The following is a 21,225-nucleotide window of genomic DNA, read 5'->3' as shown; positions in this document are numbered from 1 at the left end:
GTGCCATGCATGTACAAAATCATTCAGTCCTCCCAACAACCGTGTGGTATAAGTACCATTACATCCCCATTTTACAGACAAGGAAACTGAGGCTTAGGGTAGTAAGCAATTTGTCTAAAATCCCAGAGCTAATAAGTGGCAAAGTCAGGATTTAAACCCAGATGGCCTGGTTTCAGAGTCCAGGTGACCACAGAGAGTAGTGATGACTGAAACTAGCAATGACTGGTGATCTTTTTGTAAAGATCATGTTTTTCTTTGGTGGGGGAGGTGGTGGTAGGGGAAGATTACTCTGATTGCAGCATAATGAAAGGGCTATAAAGTCCACTGCTTACAAAATATGGTGATAGGTTTCTAGAGAAGTTAAGAGAGACCCTGTTGTTAGTGTCCATCAGGTTGTTTTCAACTCATAGCAACCCCATGTGACAGAGTACAATTGCCCTATAGGCTTTCCTCGGCCGTAATCTTTATGGGAGCAGGATGCCAGGTCTTTCTCCCATGAAGCTGCCAGTGGGTTCGAACGGCCGATCTTCTGGTTAGCAGCCGAATGCTTAACCATTTGCACCATAGGAGCTTATAATCTAGTAGCTATTTTGGGAGTAATACAGTAAAACAGAAAGTGCTCTGTAAATTGTTAGCTGTGTGACCCATGGCCAATTTAATCTCACTAGATTTTAATTTTTTAGATTTTAATTCGCTCATTTATAAAAATGGGGAAACTGAACAAGATCGCCTTTATATTATTCCCTGACCTGGATTTCTTGATTGTCTCCTGTCTTTAATCTCTCCCTGTGCACAGGCTCCTTTCCCTAAACACATATGTTCAAGTTTCTTTTATGCTTAAAAAACTCCCAGTTCAGCCTTGTTTCTCTTCTCTTCTCATTTTACCATCTTGAGCAAGGAGTCCACTGACATTGCTTTCCCACATCATCCTTCTCAGGCCTTCTCTGGTTCTTCTCCTACCCGTGCTGCTGAAGTTAATCTTGAGAGCAACTTCTGGGGACCTGAATTGCCAAATCCAGTGGCTAGAAGTGGTGAGAATTCGTTCTTCACGATCTCTTCCTTGAGACTCAGTAGCTCTACTTTCCTCTGATTCTCTCCCTACTCTCTCAGCTGCTCTTTTCCAGCGCCTTTCACTGGATCATCCTCCTGCACTTCTCTCCTTCACGTTGCTGCATTCTCAACACATCTCTCCTCTCTACTAACTCCTTGGGCAGTTGCATCCATGTCTGTGGCTTCGACTATCACTTCAAGCCTGTCTCTCCAGCCTTGATCTTCCACTATCCTGATCCTGTTTCCAACTATCTGTTCAATACTTCCTCCCTCTGGGTGTTTCACTGGAAACTCCAAATTCAACATGGCCCACATCACCCTCACCCCCACCGTCTTCCTGAATTTAAGTTAGAGACTCTGCCATCATCCTACTTCCTATCCCAATCAATTACCAAGTACAGCGCATGGTTAAGTCTCAGCAGTTGATTCATTAATCAGAATGTCGCTGCTCTGGTTCAAGCCTACCTAAGTTCTCTCCTGGATCACCACAGTCACCTAAAACTCGAGGGTCTACCTCCAGGCACATTTTCATCCAAACATTCTCCACCTTACAGCAAGCGTTTTCTCTAAATACAAATCTAATCCAGTAACTTCTCGCTTAAAGTCTTGCTGGTCCTCACCAGCTATGGCAGAAAGCTGCCATCAAGTGTTAACTGAGAATATGGGGTGGAGGCGGGAACAGAAGGGACTGGGAAGGAGGTGGGGACAGAAAACAACTGGGGCACTGGGGGCTCTGTGGACTGGCATCAGAGATGTGAGAAAGGATGAAGCAAACAGTCCAGTCTGACTGGCACTGAGAAATTTCCATAGGGAAATAATTGGAGGCTAGAGGCAGGCTCGCATTTTAAAGATGTCACTGTGACCCAGTCTATCATGTCAAAAGAAGACACTGGCCAATTAAATTAATCTAATTCATATACTCTCTGAAATGGACATTCAAGATGTTTGAGTCACGGATAGAAGTTACCGAACTGCATGATTTCACTGTCTGAGGGGTCTGCTGTACAGTAATCATTAACAGCTTTCTCTGTGAAAAATCTGTTAAATTCTAAGGTCAGGAGAGTGTAACAAAATCATACAAGGAACTTAATCAGACTCACCAATATGAGGATTTAAAAATTTCAGCTCTTCTCTCTTGATTCCATCAGAGAAGCTATACTTTATTTCTTTAATACATTAAACAAAGGATTTATAATTAAGAACAGAAAAAAATAAAACTTCTGCCCATGGCAGCTTTTAACGTAAGCTGGCCCTGTGCTATAACTTGTATACAAACACCACCAAGGTTTAGTCTGGCGAGTCTGCATGTTTTCTTTTATAACTAAGTTTTAATTGTAGGTCCCTGCTACTGAGACTTGGATGGCAGGCTCTCTAGGATTCAACAGGCACACAGGTTTGTTGGAAGGAAACGTAGCCTTCATATCCTATTTAGAATTTGTTTTATAAACTCAATGAATGTGCAGAGAAATTGACTTTGACGACAGCATTCAAAGACCAAGAGGTGCCATGTTCAACCTCGGGCTGTAGAACGGCAAAAGACCCAGACAAGAAATACTCGATTATTATTCCCCCTCCCACCTTAGAGTAAGAGGGCTAGGTGATTCCTTATCCCAGGAGTGTCCCAACTATAACCAAACCCAAAGTCACAATGAAAAGTAGTTACCAAATTTCTGCTCGATGAAGGATTCATGCAAAAGAATGCATTCCTAATTATGTTTTTAGTACTACTGGACAGCCTGCTTATAAACAGACTGACCAGTAATGGAACTACTACAATTCACATTAGGGCAGCCCTAGGAAACAGCATCCACCTGGGCCTTTCTAAAAACAGGCTCCCTTCAAACTCAAAAACGCTCAGACAATACCTTCAGGCAAACCAAGCACTTCCTAATGCTGTCTGACACTTATTTGAAACATGTCCATAGGTACTGGGTTTGGAATTCTCAGCTCTTCTAGTCTATCTATAGGTTTTAAAAGCCTAAAGAAAATATATCTGAAAAGGGATTAGAAGAAGCACATAAACACGTTATAAAGACAATTCGACAGTTTTAAGAAAAATGTCAATTACAGCTGTAGCTATGGCTGTTTACCTTGGAAATCATACCTATTCACTTCTGTTTGTAAGAGTATGAAACACATTTCCTTTAAAACAGATGCATGAAACCAAAATAAGGCACACTATCAGAACAGTTTGGTTGGTATCTCTTGCCTAGAATTTTATCTTTAAAAATTATGGCTACCCGTGTTGATTGCAGCTCTGTTTACAATAGCAAAAAGCTGGAAGCAACCAAGGTGTCCATCAACGGATGAATGGTTAAATAAATTGTGGTATATTCACACAATGGAATACTACACATCAATAAAGAACAGTGACGAATCTGTGAAACATTTCATAACATGGAGGAACCTGGAAGGCATTATGCTGAGCGAAATGAGTCAGAAGCAAAAGGACAAATATTGTATAAGACCACTATTATAAGATCTTGAGAAATAGTATAAACTGAGAAGAACACATACTTCTGTGGTTACGAGGGGGCGAGTGCGGGGGGAGAGGGTTATTTACTGATTAGTTAGTAGATAAGAACTACTTTAGGTGAAGGGAAGAACAATACTCAATACACGGAAGGTCAGCTCAACTTGGACTGGACCAAAAGCAAAGAAGTTTCCAGGATAAACTGAATGCTTCAAAGGTCAGTGGAGCAAGGGCGGGGGTTTGGGGACTATGGCTTAAGGGGACTTCTAAGTCAATTGGCAAAATAATTCTATTATGAAAACATTCTGCATCCCACTTTGAAATGTGGCGTCTGGGGTCTTACATGCTAACAAGCGGCCATCTAAGATGCATCAATTGGTCTCAACCCACTTGGATCAAAGGAGAATGAAGAATACCAAGGTCACACGATACCTGTGAGCCCAAGAGACAGAAAGGGCCACATGAACTAGAGACTTACATCATTCTGAGACCAGAAGAACTAGACGGTGCCCGGCCACAACCAATGACTGCCCTGACAGGGAGCACAATAGAGAACCCCTGAGGGAGCAGGAGAACAGTGGGATGCAGACCCCAAATTCTCATAAAAAGACCAGACTTAATGGTCTGACTGAGACTAGAGGAATCCTGGCGGTCATGGTCCCCAAATCTTCTGTTGGCCCAGGACAGGAACCATTCCCGAAGACAACTCATCAGACATGGAAGGGACTGGACAATGGGTAGGAGAGAGATGCTGATGAAGAGTGAGCTACTTTATCAGGTGGACACTTGAGACTGTGTTGGCATCTCCTGTCTGGAGGGGAGATAGGAGCGTAGAGAGGGTTAGAAACTGGCAAAATTGTCACGAAAGGGAGACTGGAAGGGCTGACTCATTAGGGGGAGAGTAAGTGGGAGTATGGAGTAAGGTGTATATAAGCTTATATGTGACAGACTGACTTGATTTGTAAACCTTCACTTAAAGCTCAATAAAAATTATTAAAAAAAAAATTATGGCTGTAAACATAATAATACAAGCAAAATAATACAAAAATACATTTTTCTTTGCAACCAATTCTTTTACAAGGTCCATGCTACTCTTAAGAAAAAAACTCCAGATATTAAAAAGATTAAAAAAAAAAAAATCTTGCTTAAAAGTGCTTTGGAGGAAGTCTTAGCACTTCATTTTTTAAAGAAGAAAAACGTGGACTTTCCTGCACTGGAAAGTGGGTAGTGCTGATGTTTTACTAACTACAAAGCTATCCTTGCTACAGTGACTTGTTTGTTCTAAATGTCAATAGAAACCTTTCAACTATCAGCACAAACTGATTTTGAACAGGCAGCACTCCGAGTACACTTGAAAATAAACTTCTGATGGTATGTGAATTCTCTCTCTCAAGAAATAAATTTAAAAATATATACGTATTTAAAAGTAAATCTCTTGGCTCAAAACTGGACATGTACGTCACCAGTAAGGAAAGGATTAGTGTGGAAATCAGCAGACACATGTAGACTGTACGACGTCATTTCCTGATGAACTGAAGCCACAGCATAACAAGTGGGAAGGAGATGGGAAAAAGATAGCATTTGGCCTTGTCTGCACTACTCCTTTGTGACTCTTGGACTTTAGGGATTGAAATGGCCCAGGGTAGGCAGCTCTGGATCAATATGGTGTAGAGGTCCCTTCTGTGGGGATGGAGGAGAGTCAGGACTACCTGCCCCCTAGCCCAGGACACTGATCAGGCCAGCCCTGGCTACCTGCACGTTCTGGCATAAACACTCCACCCACTGCCTGTCCTTCTGGGCCGCACTCTGTAGTGCTGGAAACGGAAATCTTCCAAGGACAAAATTCTCCTTTTACAATCTGTTTTCAGATTGATAAAATACTGCTTTTTATATGATAAGCAAAAACCAGGAGGAAAAAACCTACATCTCTTAGTATTTAAAACAAATCAGTCTATTAATAATGTTAAGTCATGTTTTTAAGAGGTATTTCTTTCCTTAGTCTCTATTTATAGCTCTCTGATTGCTGAGAAAGTAATTAGCTACATTATAACCTCTTATGCAGCATAACTGTCTTTACTAATCACATTCTCATTAACATTGTTTTATTTCACTGCTCTGGATGGGAGTTCTTCAAACACCTCTTTGGCTGGTAGGTATATGGGAGTCTTTGGGAGTTCTTCAAACACCTCTTTGGCTGGTAGGTATATGGGAGTCTTCCATCCCATAGTACTTAATTATTCACAACAATTTGTTAATTTCTTGTCAGGGATGCCACACAAAAATTAAAAGAAAACAAAACAAAAAACTATTAGGCCTCCCATAAAATAAAAATACTGAAGTAAATGAATTTGCATACAGGATTTGAGAATTAGCTATGCTTGTTGGAAACCCTGGTGGCGTAGTGGTTAAGTGCTATGGCTGCTAACCAAAGGGTCAGCAGTTTGAATCCGCCAGGCACTCCTTGGAAACTCTATGGGGTGGTTCTACTCAGTCCTATAGGGTCGCTATGAGTTGGAATCGACTCGATGGCACTGGGTTGTTGTTGTTTGGTGCTGTTGAATCAGTTCCAACTTATAGTGACCCTGTGTCCAACAGAATGAAACACTGCCCGGTCCTGTGCCATCCTCATAATGTTTGCTATCCTTGAGCCCACAATTGCAGCCACTGTGTCAATCCATTTCATTGGGGGTCTTCCTCTTTTTTGCTGACCCTCCAATTTACCAAGGATGATGTCCTTCTCCAGGGACTGCTCCCTCCAGAAAACATGTCCGAAGTATGTGAGATGGAGTCTCACCACCCTTGCTTCTAAGGAATATTCTGGCTGTATGTCTTCCAAGACAGATTTGTTTGTTCTGGCAGTCCATGGTATATTCAATATTCTTTGCCAATGCCATAATTCAAAGGTGTCAATTCTTCTTCAGTCTTTCTTATTCATTATCCAGCTTTCACAAGCATATGAGATGACTGAAAATACTATGGGTTGGATGAGGTGCACCTTAGTCCTCAAAGTGACATCCCTGCTTTTCAGCACTTTAAAGAGGTCTTTTGCAGCAGATTTGCCCAACACAATATGTCCTCTGATTTCTTGACTACCACTTCTGTGAGCATTGATTGTGGATCCAAGTAAAGTGAAATCCTTGACAACTTCAATTATTTTCTAAGCTATATTTAGTGTGATAAAAAGGATCCTTGGTGGCAAAACAGGTAGCTTGGCTGCTCACTGAAAGGTTGGCGGTTTGAACTCATCCAGCCACTCCTCGGGAGAAAAGACCTGGCGATCTGCTCCTGTAAAGATTACTGCCTAGAAACCCCTATGGGGCAGTTCTATTGTGTCACATGGAGTCACTATGAGTTGGAAACAGACTTGACGGCTCCTAACCACAACAGCGCGATAAAAACTAATAACAAATTAGGCATTAACTCAATGACATATGACCTCATATCTTCCTAGGTCTTTCTTTTTCTACCTTTAACATGGAGTTAGAAACATAAACCTCACTGGATCGCTGTGAAAACTAAAAAATTAAAAGAAAGTAACATAGACTCCGTAAGTAATGAGCTTTAAAAAATGCTAAAATGACAGATGCTTCCAGAAATGCCCATCTGTCCAAATGATTTAAAGCACATTTAGAATCACTCTTTGATCTGTAGCTGGCAGTCTGTATAGAGCCCATCTGTGAGTTTATAGTGGCCTAGTATCAATCTTTGCTTTTTATGTTTTGGAACATCTTAAATGGGCTGGAACGGGTTCAGGGTGGACAGTTCCTAGCCCTCCTTCTGCTCGGGTCTGGTAGCGTAGAAGCCTGTCTTGGTTGATCTCTGAGCGCTAGTGGTACCATTGCAGCTTCTCATGGGGTTTACTTGGATTTGGGGGTAGGCAGTTGGCAACAAGGCCACTGGCCTTTAGGAACAGTAGCTGATGAGGGTAAAAGTCAGAATTGTGATCAGTAGGTAGGAAAGAGAAGGGGTAGGTTACCTATTTTACCCTCCAAATTAGCAGTATCTATAAACTTTTGATGTACACGGTCTTTGACCCATCAATTCCACTTCTAAAAATTTACCTGAGAGATATAATTGTACAAGTAAACAAAAATATATGTAAAGGACATTCATTGCTGCATTATTTGAATTAGCAAAATACCAGCAGTTGTTTTTTTAAAAAAATGAAGTAGATCTGTATTCCTGTTGTTAAGATGTCCAAGATATAATGGTAAATGAAAAATTAAGAGAAGAATATGTGTAAATGATTCATGTGAATCTTAAAAAGATGCACTGGTACACTTACATACGCAAAATGGAAATTCACAAGAGTCAAGGAGTGGGAAGAAGTACTTTGATTTTATTTTATACATTTCTATGCTATTTAAATTTTTTATAAGCCTGCATTTCATTTCTAATAAAAACCCAGCACCACCAATCTAAAACAGATACCTCTGTGCAGAAAAGTTAACATAGCAGGCCTGGGACTGCCGCCCTTAAAAAGGTTTGCTTACAAAGTCAGCCCTTGGCTGGTGTCTGAGAACTTGGATTTCAGGAGAACTCTCACCATTCTCTCACAAGAATGGTTTACTGTGCCTAAATTGTTTGCACAAACATTATGGTTTGTGCTGAGCACCTGCTTTCCTACTGGGAGTCTAGAATTTTGGTACGTGCCTACATGACTGACCTTCAATAAAAACCCCGGACACCTGGGTTCAAGGGAGACAATACTTTATACACGCTGTCACACTTATTGCTGGGGGAATTAAGAGCATGCTGTGTGACTCCACTGGGAGAGGGCTTTTGGAAGTGTGTGCATGGCTTCCTGCGGACTTCACCCCATGCACTTTTCCCTTTGCTGATTTTGCTTTGCATACCTTCACTGTGAGATAAATCATAGCCATGAGTACAAGAGTGCTGTGAGTCTTCCTAGCAAATCACTAAACCTTTGGGTGGTCTTGGGGACCCTCAATACATCCCCATTATTCTTTTCTATAGTACCTTCTTCTTGACCTTCATAGCATTACCATAACCTTACATATTTATTTAACTATCCATCCTTCTTACTAGGCTGTAATCTCCACGAAGGGTAATAACTGTATTATTTACCATTATCAACACATAAATACTCACTGAAGGTATTAAATAAAAATGGGGGGAGAGGGAGGAAGCTCGGTTACTAATAAATTATGATCTACTGAGAGAGTGTGAGAGTGTGTTTTATGGGCAGTGCTCCTTTTTAGATTCTGGAATCCCTGATAGATACTAAAATTAAGACAAAATCAATACAATGGCAGGACTGAACTCTGCATCTGATGAAAAGGCCCCGACTCTCTTTCCCCAGCCCTCATTTGTGCTTCTACCTGAAAGGAGAAACTTCTAACAAGATAGCAGTGTCCCAGCCCTTGTAGGGCCTCTGTGGTTCTTCTCTGATTAATGTTTCAGAAGATGCTGAAGAGCCACTTGAATGAACCCAGTAATAGGCTCCCTCTGACTAAGGGTGTGAAGACTGACCCCAGGGGAGGTCTCATGGCCTAGAAATTAAAGTCAGTCTGCTGCACGGCCTGAAGGGACATTTTCTGTGTATCTTAGCTCCTGGGTGGAACTAAGTCCCAGTAGAGCAGAAGGGAAGGCTGTGGCTCCCTGAAGCTCCTCTAGCACCTGAGCAGAAGGCTGAGCAGACTAATGCCCAGTGCACAGTACAGGACTCCTGCATGTACTTCCCAGGAAGGAATCAGAGGTCCTGAAATGCCTTCCAATGGCCTTGACTTCTGACATGCATCTGGCTTTACGAAGACTTTCATTCTGGCCATAACAGTGCCTAAGCAGATACTCCCACCCCCTACTAACTCAGGCTCTGACAAGCAAAGCGGTCAGAGTTTGTAAATCCATGTTTTCTCACCTTCCAGGTGAATTTTCTCCCCATCTAGCCTCCCAATGAATATAACAGACCAGGTAGCCCTTGGGTACCTGGTGCTTTTAATGATCATGAAGGGCTCAAAGTTCTAAACCTTGGTACTCTTCCTGCATACGTGCTATTCGGAAGTTTGTTGTGCAAATCTTGCCAATAAACTATCAATATAGGCACCTGCTGTTGGGCTTTCAAAAACTGTAAGAGTGGAGGGGCATGGACTTGGGCATAACAGGATTTGGTCTTTACTTTTCATTCTAGCTGTTGATGGAAGGCTGCCACAACAGGTCCAGGGAACAAAAGCAAGCTCCCTGTGGATTTTCTCGGGACCCTGAACCCAGTGGGTCTCAGAGTGGCAGAGCCACAGATCTGCACCAAGAGGGACAGCTTAAAGTGCACCTGGGAAGTGCCAGTCCCTGAAGGAATCTTCGTTAATATTTCTCATCTCAGGTGTGCTCGTGGTACCCTAAGAAGCACACAGACTTACATAATGAGGAAACAATTTCCCAGGTGCTCAAACCATTTACTTCTCCTCTTTCCCTGTGGCTTGGGGCTCCTCTCCTATTCCCTCTCACACTCTTATAAAAAATGAAAACCTCATATTAGCCACCATTGACTAGAGAGCTGGAGACTTGGGAAGCTGAGAGGTTAATCTTGTGTTGAACTCCAAAATGATATTCACATTTACCAAAAGCAAGTTTGCCTCACTGACGACTAATTCCCTGATGTTCTAGATATCCTGGAGATGACAATGGACAGGGGTCTGCCCCAGCAGCCCACGTGCTGGGACTGATTCAAATCCTCCCTAAAGCCCTTGCCTTAGGGCCACATGATTGAACAGGGTTTACTCGGCTTTAAGTCCTTGGGTCCATTTTGCTGGGCGTATTTTCTCCATTTTATCATCTCACCCCAATGCATTCACCTAAAGCTTATCACAGAGAAATTAATCTGCCATTTCTACAGTGTTATCAGGCTGCTGCAGGAAGGTCAGTATCATGTGGCCTGGCAGAAAGCCTCCTAAATCCTGGAAAGTTCTTTTCTGGGATTCCTTTGCAAGGCTAAAGCCAGCAATAGCAGCTGCACCTATGTTTCAGCCTTTTGGAACTCCAGGGTCCATGTTTCTCCCTGGTTGCATGACTCTCTCCCCGTCCCTGCTCTCCTTTCACGGTTACTTGTGCGTATGCTTATCTACCCACTCACATCCCCTTAAAATGTAAGCAAGTAGAGGGTAGACTCTGTCTTACTAACGGTGTGACGTCGGGTGTTCAGGACAGTGCCTCACAAGGTAGGTGTTAACAGATATTTGCTTAGGTGAATTGGCACCTTGCTTCCTCTATCTGCAGAACAGACACAATATTTGCTATCTTTTTGTTATGCTCATGAGAAGGAAATACCAAAATTTTGGCGACAGTAGAAATTAAGATTCTAAAGTAGTAAATTTAAGTGTCCCTTAAATTCCATCTTCTATCCCATTTATCTTAAGCTTTAGCTTATTGAGAGGTTCTACAGACTTTTAAACAGAAATTAAATGCACTGATAATAGGATCTGAAGGGGTTTAAGTAATTTTACATCTGTAGCAGGAGATGGAAAAGACATGACTCAATGAACACCAATGACATTTTTATCTTGACGCTCATCTCTATCTCTCCTTCAGAGGGTCACCTCTCTTGTCCTCTCTTCTCCCCCATCTTTCATTAGCTGGTACCTTTCCCAGTTGGCTCTCTCTTGCCTGCTGTCTTTCCTCCATCCTAAATGTTTTCAGATAGAAATAACCAACACACACACACACACACACGCACACACGCACACACACCCCTTTACCTGCCCACTGGCCAACATCTTTGCCTTCCTCTTCTGTAGAATGTGGCCAACACCACCATCCCCTATCCCAGTTTTAGCTGGGACGTTCTTGCTCTATTTTCCCCCTTTCTGATGTTCTTTACCTTGCTGGCCTTCAGGATGTTGATGTGCTCTTCATACACTGTGTCTCTGTTTTTCTCAAGAAAACCATCTGAATGGTACTCCACCTGGGGCCACAGCAATGGGAAAGAGGAACAGTAGTTAGTGCTTTAGTCAGATTAGCAGTTTCTTGAGTACCTGAGTAGTTTCATCTTAGCTATGTAGTGTTTTTTTAAAGAGTTGTGAGTAGGCTGAAAGCCCACAGATGTTCCCATTTAATCAAACTCAATATGTGATCAGGATTTACACAGTGGGAACTGAGCATTCATTTTGTGGGAAAAATATTACTTTATAAAGAAGTTCCCGTAAGATGGCCTTTAATAGAAGGCTTCCTTAGGGGTCTATAAATGAAGCTTCTCAACCACATCCAAGATGTACCAAATCAGAATCTGCATCTTAATAAGACCCTAGGTGACTTATAGGCATATTACAATTTGAAAAGCACCAAGCTAATGCATATCAAACAGAAATCCATTTAGAAAATTTTACATATACACAAGGTTTTGGGAAAAGAACCACTCAAAGAAGATTAACACTTATTCCATGTAATAAACCAAGCCATGTACATACTTCATTTTTACTCCCTCCTTTTCCTCCCCAAGCTCCATGTGGGTAGTATCATAACTGTTTTACTTACTGCTATATTCCCAAGAGGAGTCCCTGGGCAGTCCAAATGGTTAAGCACTCAACCACTAGGTTGACTCAACTAAAGGTTGGCGGTTCGAACCCACACAGAGGCGCCTTGGAAGACAGGCATGGTGATTTGCTTCCAAAAGGTCATAGCCTTAGAAACCCTATGAAGCAGTCCTACTCTGCAAATGTAGGGTCGCCATGAGGCAGAACTGACTTGATGGCAACTAACAACATGACATATTCCCAGGAGAGAAATCCTCAGAAAATATTTGCTAAATTCATGGTTGGAAAAAAAGAACACTCCCCTGTAGGGTTATGTCATGTAGTAACAATATGAGATGCAGCCAGGTGGGTAAGAAAGGACAAAAGGAGAACCTATTTAAAGAGGCTCAGACCACCTGAATTGAATAGGGACAGCTCTAACTTAGCCCAGAAGCCCTTGAGTCTACCTTAAGTGGGACTGGAAGAGTGCCAAAGCCAACAAAGAGGCGACCTACCTTATCTGCAAAGTGGATGACAATGAAGGACGTGTTGGACATGCGAGGTTTCTGGAAGTGCTGGCTGCTAGAGTGTCGGTCATAGAGTTTTTGAGCCCAGTTCTGGTCAGTACCTTTGGGAACCTGCAGAACCACAAAGCAGGGCTTGTTATGAGGAAAAGGGGAGCCAAGGGTCGTGGCAGAGGGATGGAGTCCGTCGGTAAGTTAACCCTGTGAGGCTGGGTTCATACCTCAGACCCTGGACCCTGACTTTACTGTGGAAAGAATTATTCAAACATAGATGTTCAGGATCCTGCCATGGCATTCTCTCTACCCACCAAGCATAGGTTGGCGCCCTGCTGGGTGGCAGACGCTGGAAGTATTAGGAGAGAATGGAGGTAGAGGCTGAGGTCAGAGTCACAATCATGGAACAAATGTGAAGAAGATGCTTCTTCACTCCAGCCAGACCAGAAATGTCAGTGTCAAGAACACGTCCATTTCCAGTGCCAAGCTTCTGCTCACTCAGGTTACCTCCTGCTGAATACCACTGTCCAGGCTGGGCTCAAGTCTGCCCTTCTCTCTGAAGCCTTTCCTGACTGCTCTGGATCTCATGTCTCTCTTCTTTGAATTTCCTCACAGTGAAAATCTTATACATACACTAATATTGCTCACCGCTGGTTTTTATACATTTTCTTGTCACTACAAACTCTAAGCTTATTGGGTTCAAGAACTATATCTTACTTTTTTTTTCTTCTCCTGCCCCTCAAAGAACTTGGAATTCTGTGCTGGTCACACACTGGATATTCAGTACCTAGTGATTGATCTACATGGTACTAATCTCTGCCTCTTTCCAAATTTAAATTGAGATTTAGAGGTTTCACTACATTGAGAATTCTGAAGAGCAGCCTCTCCTAATACATTTATGGAGAGCTTCAAATGTAAAAAAGCATCTTGTTTCACTGAAAATAGAACATGGATCACCGTACCCACCATTCAGATTGTCAAGCATGATGGCAACTCTTCCAACGGGAAGTTGCTTCCTCCTCTGTCACCCTTGAACACCACTCCACGTTACCGAGTGGAAACCCCAGGTTCTTACTCGGCATGACTCGGACTGGCCAATAAATGAGAAACCGAGGCAGGAGAACAAGAAAGGTACCTTTATTTCATTGTACGAGGAAATGGAGTCAGCAGCGCTATTGCTGCCAAGATGCTCGCCGAAGGTGGGCAGGTAAGTTACTTTTAAAGGGGTTTATAACTAGAGAGTTCATACAAGTCAAGTCAGCAACATTCTTAGCAATGGGGTTTACATATAACCTCCAAGTAAAAGCAAGACTCATATGCAAAGCTGGAAGGGGGGGAGGGGCTAGCAAAGGAAATAATTTTGCAATACAACATTGTAGGAGAGGAAGCCAGGTAAAGAATACAGCATTGTGGGGGTTCTCTCTCTCTCTCTCTCTCACACACACACACACACTGATGAGGATGGGCTCATCCCTCAGTCATGAATCACTAACTGGCTTGCCCTTTATTAGTTTAGATTGTACATTTGGATCAGACAGTGTTGAAGGTGACCCTTGCACCAGTCATTTTAAAAAGGCTTTGCTGAGCAAATTAATAATAAATAATAAATAATATCTGTGTCATAAGGAAAATGCTTACATGCGGAAAACAAATTTCTCAAATACTTTGTAAGCAAATGGATTTTTCTCCATATTCAATTTGGTGTATCTAGAATACCCAGTGCTATGTGCCACAGAAAATTCAAACGGGGAAAAAAAGAAAAAAAAAAAAAACCTCTTCTTTGAGGAAGTTAATTGTGTTAGACAGACAAAATTAAAAATATATTTAATTCAGCACTTCTTATATACAGTTTTATATTTGTCTCCAAGCAACCTGTGTTTAGAAACACCAGGTGTGGGGGAAGAAGGCGTCTGGCTGGTGGGGTTGTCAGGAGGTGAGGCTAGAAGACAGTCAGAACTGGGCAGGGAGGACTAGAAAGATAAGCCCCACCTAGGCTAACACCTATATTTGCCAGGAACAAAATCATCCTTTGCTTGAAAGTGAAGCCGAACTTCTGTTGGAAGACTCCATAATCCTACACATTCACTACTGCAGATCATCATGAGATAATGAGCAGGCGGGAGCCGCAGTCACGGTCATGTGTACACACAGCACCTGGCGAGGCTCAGTCTCTCCTCTCATCCCTCCCCCAGACTGAAAATAACAGCCAGCATGAGCTCATGGTGCAATGGTTCAATGATTAAGCATTAGACTGCTAACAAGAAGCTTGGTGGTTTGAACTCACCAAGTGGCTCTGTGGGAGAAAGAGCTGGCATTTTCTCCTGTAAAGAGCACAGTCTAGGAAACCCTACGGGGTAGTTCTATTCTGTCACTTGGGGTCCCTGTCTTAGTTATCTAGTGCTGTTATAACAGAAATACCACAAGTGGGTGGCTTTAACATCAGAAATTAATCTTTGCACAGTTTAGGAGGCTAGAAGTCTGAACTCATGGTGCCAGCTCTAGGAGCAGGCTTTCTCTCTCTGTTGCCTTGGAGGAAGGTCCTTATCTCTTTGAGCTTCTGCTCCTGGGCGATCTTCATGTGGCTTGGCATCTCTCTTCCCCCATCTCTGCTTCTCTCACTTGCTTATTTAATCCTTTTTATATGTCCAAAGAGACTAACTCAAGAGACATGTTAATCCCGTCTCATTAACTCAATAAACACAACCCCATTCACGAGTGGGATTATAACCACAGGCAGAGGTTGTGGGGGGACATAACTCAATCCTTAACAGTTTCTGTGGCTCAGAATCTACTCCGCGGCACACGACACAAACTCACAACAAATAATATTCTCAGGTAATACTAATAGCTAATGCCCATGTTGTTGTTAGCTGCTGTCCAGTCAGCCTCTGGCTCATGGTGACCCCATGTACAACAGGATTGGACCGTTGTCATCAGGATTTTCACTGGCTGATTTTCAGAAGTAGATTGCCAGGCCTTTCTTCCTAGTCTGTCTTAGTCTGGACGCTCCACTGAAATCTGTTCAGCATCATAGCAACCCACAAGCTTCTGCTGACGGATGGTGGCTGTGCTTGAGGTGCACTGGCCAGGACTCAAACCTGGGTCCCCCGCATGGAAGGTGAGAATTCTACCACTGAACCACCACTGCCCTCACTAGTGCTCATGGGGTTTATTACTTGCCAGGCAGTTGTTTACACATTTCTATATATTAACTCATTTAATCCTCACAATAATCCCATGAGCTAGGCACTATGTTTATACACACATCACAGATGAGGAAACTGAGATAAAGCGGTTAAGTAACTTGTCCAAAGTCACATAGCTGGGAAGCAGCAGAGCTGGGGTTCAAACCCAGGCTGGCTGGCTCTGGAGCATGTGCTTCTCTGCCCCACAACAGGGCATTCTAAAGGTAGCCATGAAGGCTGAGTTTATGTGGCAGGCTCCTGTCTCCCCAAATCTTTCCATGCAAGTGGATTTAAAACAGGTAGAGGAGCAAGAAAGCATGTCTTGTATTGTGATAAAATCTGGACTGTGGTTATCACCAGCTTTGGAATATACAGCTGAATTGAATTCTTTTTAAAAAGTCTACACGTGGCTTCACACAAGCTTTCATACTCTCCTCTCAAAGGAATGTGGAGAGAGCACTGGAAGAGAAGCCTGTCATACTCTGCTCAGTCCTCATCTAAGTGTGTACTGTCCCTCAGAGGTAAACTACGTTGGACCTGCTGTGCTGGCCACTGGTCACATCACAAAGTGAAGCTCCCACTTATACACACCTCCAGAACAGGCAAATCTACAGACACAGAAAGGAGATTAGTGGTTGCCTAGGGCTGGGGGCTGGGTGGCTAGGAGGAGTTAGCAGAGCCTGCTAATGGGTTTCTTTTGGGGTGATGAAAATGTTCTAAAATGGATTGTGGTGATGGATGCATAACTCCGTGAATATACTAAAAACTATTAAATCGTACACTTTAAACGGGTGAATTTTATGGTATGTAAACTGCATCTCCATAAAGCTGTTAAAAATACATTATACCTGATCTTACCTTTTGCCATTATAATAAAACAGAAAAAACTAAAGGGAAAAAAATGAAAGAGCTCAGCATATTCTTCTCCAGTAGCCTGAGGGATAAATCCTATGGCCTAGGACTTTTCATCCACTTTCTCTTTGAACTCTTGAGCAGAAATTGCATTCTGTGTCATAAATATCACCTGGGACCAATGCCCGATCCTCAACGAAACAGGTGACATGAGATGACTGTTAAGGACCCTAAAGCCAATTATTTCATCTTTGCTTCTTGTCTCTATCTTCATGTGCCAGTGCCATCAACGCCTGCCTCACTGGTCACTTACTCGCTATCTCACTCTATCCTGATACCTCCTACCACCGCTGACCTCTCAAATTGCCATTCCACCATAAAACCTCTGTGTCCTCAGGCTCCCTTCACAGAAGCCTGGCTGGGCCCCAGGACTTTGCTGCCCAGTAGCTCTCTAGTGTGTAGGCAGATTTTTTCTCTCCCTACCAGGCAACTATCCTCAATGCCAGGTCTAGGCCTTTACTTTTCCATCTCTGCAAAATATCCTCTGCTTGCTCAGAAAACACCAATTCTAGGCCGATCTAACCACCCATCCTCTCCATTCCCACACCTGGCTGGCTGGATAAGATCACATATCAACTCATCTCCTTCTAGCCAAGTCCCTCTGACATGGTATAATTTAGTATTGTTACCAAAAAATAAAGCCACTCTAAGAATCATCCTTTGGATTAAGACATCATTCTCAGACCTACACTGGGAGTTACCCTCAGCAACTCCTATATCTAATGTATGGTCTTTGATCTCAACAAGAAAATCTATGTACTCTAGTATTTCTCATCCCTATTTATAGGACAGCAATTTCTATTTTCCAGGAGCCCTGGTGGCGCAGTGGTTAAGTGCTTTGCTGCTAACCAAAAGGTTGGTGAGTTGAACCCACAAGCTCCTCCACAGGAGAAAGATGTGGCAGTCTGCTTCCGTACAGATTTATAGCCCTGGAAACCCTATGGGGTAGTTCTACTCTGTCCTATAGGGTCATTATGAGTTGGAATCCACTTGATGACAATGGCTTTGGTTTTTATTCCTATCTTCCTCCATTCTCTTCCAGCTTCTGGCTCTGCCACTTCTTAGCGGATGCTTCATCTCCTTCACAGGAAAATAGGGGCTGTTGTGGAGGAAATTTCTGCTCTAACATCCAGAAACTCATCTGCACCCACAGCCATCCCAGCCTCTCCTGCCTTTCTCACTGAAAAGCCTCTTTGGGGACCATGATCCACCCACCCTCCCTTCTTAAATCCCCAAGGTGCCTGACCTCTCTCACCTCCTCCTTTTCACAGCCAAGCCTCCAGAAGGGGTAATTAAAACTTGTCCTCTCCACTCCCTTATCTCCTATTCTCACCTAAAATTACTGAAATCAGGCTGCTGCCCAGACAACTCCCTGGAAACTGCCTCCCACCCTGTAACTGAGCCCCAGAGCCTTCAAAGTGAAGCCAAACACTTTCTCAGGGCAGACAAAGCTGTTCGTTCTCTGACAGGTTCCACTTTCCAACCTCACCTGCCACCATCACAGGCTCTGAACAACTCAAGCTACCTTCCCTTGTCTGACTTCTCTGCCTAAACGGCCCCTTCTGGGGAGGTTTTGCCCCTCCTGTGCTTCCATTTCTCATCACTATGCCATATTTCAAGTGCTTGCTTACTTGCCTGACTCCCATCAGGGGTGTGAGAGCAATTTAAGAGCAGGCAGTCAGTTCCTTACTCATTGAACACGTGCTTTGTTGGATGAATGAAGGAGTAAATATGAGAAAGCCACCTCATCTCTCTCAATCACAGGCTTCAAACCTGTACACAAAAGTGTTGGACAAGATGACTTGTGAAGCCACTTCTCAAGAAACCAGGGCCTCTTGGTCTTAATATAGAATAGATCTTCTGAGGGCATGCTGGGCACAGGTTAAGGAAGCAGGAGGATGGGAGGTCTCCCACTGTCTTCATCCTGGTTATATTCTACTGTGCAGCAATAATACCTTTATTAGGAGGATCCATCCTAGACAGCTCTCAGGCACTGGCTTGGGTTGGGTTCCACCAAGCAGAAGAATTCTAGTCACTCAGGGCAACACTTGCTTCCCTCATTCAGAACTGCGTTTGTGTGCTAACTCCATCTCTCTAACCTGCAACAGCGCCTGTATTTTTACTCACTAGAGTTGCTTCCACTGGGTGATGCAAACGGTCACACACATACCAGCCTACTAACAGAAGGACTAGTGGTTCAAACCCACCCAGAGGTGCCTCTGAAGACAGAGCTGGCAATCTGCACCCAAAAGGTCACAGCTTTGAAAACCCTATGAAGCAGTGCTAATCGGCACACATGGGGTCGCCATGACTTGGAATTAACAGCAACTAACAGCAGCAACAACAGAATTGCTTCCAGGGCTCAAGGTATCATCTTCAGAATGCAAATATGTCACCTAGGCAGAAGCATGCACGGAGCCCTGATAGCCTGGCAGCACAGCTAGTGTCTTCCTCGCAGAGGGATGGGGCTGATGACCAGGACACAGGGGGGCAGGAGACGCCCAGCCTGAGTAGGGCTTAGAAGCGGGCAGGAGCTGTTGCCACATGCTCCTCCCCTTGCAACCTTATTGCTCACTGGGGGAGAATAGCAAGAGGGGTGGGGTTTCTTAAGGGCAGCCTGGAAATAAACTTCTCCTACAAGCAAACACCCTCTTCCCTGCCCCCTTGGATAACTAAGAGGCTTGGTCTGGGTCTGACTGCAGATGCTATGACTGCAAAAGGGCTTTTCCTCCTGAAGGAATCTTGAGTGGTTTAATACCCTGGTCCCCATACCTCCTCTGCAACTTCCTGCCAGGGCCTCAGCACCAATCATAGGATCTGGGAAGGACAACTGATCAGGAGGTGCGTCGGGTTCATGCTTCAGCTGCTCTCAGCTCTGGGAGTCACCCCGTGAGCCACCCCTTTAAATCCATGCCCATCTGCTTCCATATTTCTAATTGAAATCTCATTCACCGGCCCTGTCAGCCACTGCACATCTTCTCCAGGAAAAGCGATTTTCCCAACTGCTGCTTTTGTGCCTTGCGTCCAAATGGATTTCTGGCCTGCCAGATGAGGGTCACAGGACCCAGTTCTACACAGTGTGATCTCATTATTCTTTCTCCTCCTGCAGAGCAGGTTTGAGATCTGGGGAGGGACAGCATGGTCTTCAGCAGCTCCACGGGCCAATAGGACCAGTACCCAGGGGCTCTGAATGGCCCAGTGCAACCAACCCCACTGGAATAATACAAAACCCCGCAATGGTTAATGTGGGAACTTTTTGTACCAGATTTCATTGGTCTGGGAATTCAGGGTGATTTAATATAATCTGGTGCAGCTCCTACTAACAGGTGGATTTTAAACCAACGAGTATTATTGTATTTGTTAAAACTTGTCCAATTGTACACACTTAAAAAGGGTGAACATTTTACATATATACCTTTTGCCCAGATCCATGGATGTTTCCAGAAGGGCTCAGGTTTATTGAGGTATATATGTAAAATGTTCACCCTTTTTAAGTGTGTACAATTGGACAAGTTTTAACAAATACAATAATACTCGTTGGTTTAAAATCCACCTGTTAGTAGGAGCTGCACCAGATTATACTAAATCACCCTGAATTCCCAGACCAATGAAAGCTGGTACGAAAAGTTCCCACATTAACCATTGCGGGGTTTTGTATTATTCCTTAAACTGGTGTTCACCTTGTCTTCCCTGCTACACCTATGACCTCGGCTGCCAGTGAGTTTAAATACTACATTCATCAGACTACCCCAAAACGAAATACTCCAAGCCCCTCCCAGCTTAATTAGCTGGAAATCCAGGCTTCCCTCAAATCTTCCAAGGATGCTTGGAGAAGGCATACAAGGGGCACAAGGAGGCCCCAACATAGAATCGTAGTTGCTGCGTGTAGCTCTGTTGTCGTTCTGAGTTGATAATTGCTGCTCTAGATGTTATTCAGTGTCACTCAGCTGCTCTCGGGCTGTGGCCCATGCCTCTCCCTGCCTGCTCTGCCACTCTTCTCTCTCCCTTATTGGCCAGTAGGGAGAATCTTTCCTCCTCTCTTGGGGGGCTCCCCCAAAGGCAAGACATATAGTAGGTACACAGTACTTTCTCAGTGTTTGATGGCTTGCAGTGGCAGGGGTGTAAATTGGATACAAATCCAAACTAAATGGAAGGATCTGCAGAGCATATGGCAGAGCTCACCCATGTATACAGTTAAGAGTTTTTTTTTGTTTTTTAGCTTCTCTGAAGTAAAACAGACACCTACAGAGATGCCCCAGGTGGCATGTACTCAGTGGGAAGACAGAGAACAGGAGGGTCTGGGGACATCTACCGTACTGGGAGTATCCACGGCGGCAAAGTGCAGGGATTTCAGGTTACTGTCACAATTGTTGAACACAGTTTGCATCCTGGGTGTCCCTACCCTGAATCTGGCTGCTTCCTCCCAGCCTGGATACTGACTCTGAGGATAAAGCTCACACCTCTGAAGAAACGCTGAAAAACTTTAGGAGATAAAAATGTGTAAACCGTAGGCTTCAGTACATTTTCACTCTGTCTTCTACTGTTTTATTAACCTTTCCTTTTCATTTTCAAAGGCAATGAAACTAGGAGAGTCCTTCTGGAAGGGAAACGCCTCCTCCTCC

General features: G+C 43.6%; 1 protein-coding gene across 1 annotated transcript in view; it reads right to left on the bottom strand.

Moving 5' to 3' along the window:
* Positions 1 to 21,225, bottom strand: part of MYO5B (myosin VB) — a 398,883-nt gene that overhangs the window by 116,069 nt on the left and 261,589 nt on the right. Inside the window, exons 13-14 of the mRNA XM_010586735.3 lie at positions 12,504 to 12,626; positions 11,358 to 11,441 (exon numbers count right to left, since the gene is read on the bottom strand). Of these exons, the coding sequence (XP_010585037.2) occupies positions 11,358 to 11,441; positions 12,504 to 12,626 (207 nt within the window). The remainder of the gene's footprint in view (positions 1 to 11,357; positions 11,442 to 12,503; positions 12,627 to 21,225) is intronic.

This window comes from Loxodonta africana, chromosome 11 (genome assembly GCF_030014295.1).
Source record: "Loxodonta africana isolate mLoxAfr1 chromosome 11, mLoxAfr1.hap2, whole genome shotgun sequence".
In the NCBI taxonomy this organism is placed as follows: domain Eukaryota; kingdom Metazoa; phylum Chordata; class Mammalia; order Proboscidea; family Elephantidae; genus Loxodonta; species Loxodonta africana.
Note: the sequence above shows the minus strand (reverse complement) of the source record. Positions and strands in the feature narration are given on the sequence as shown.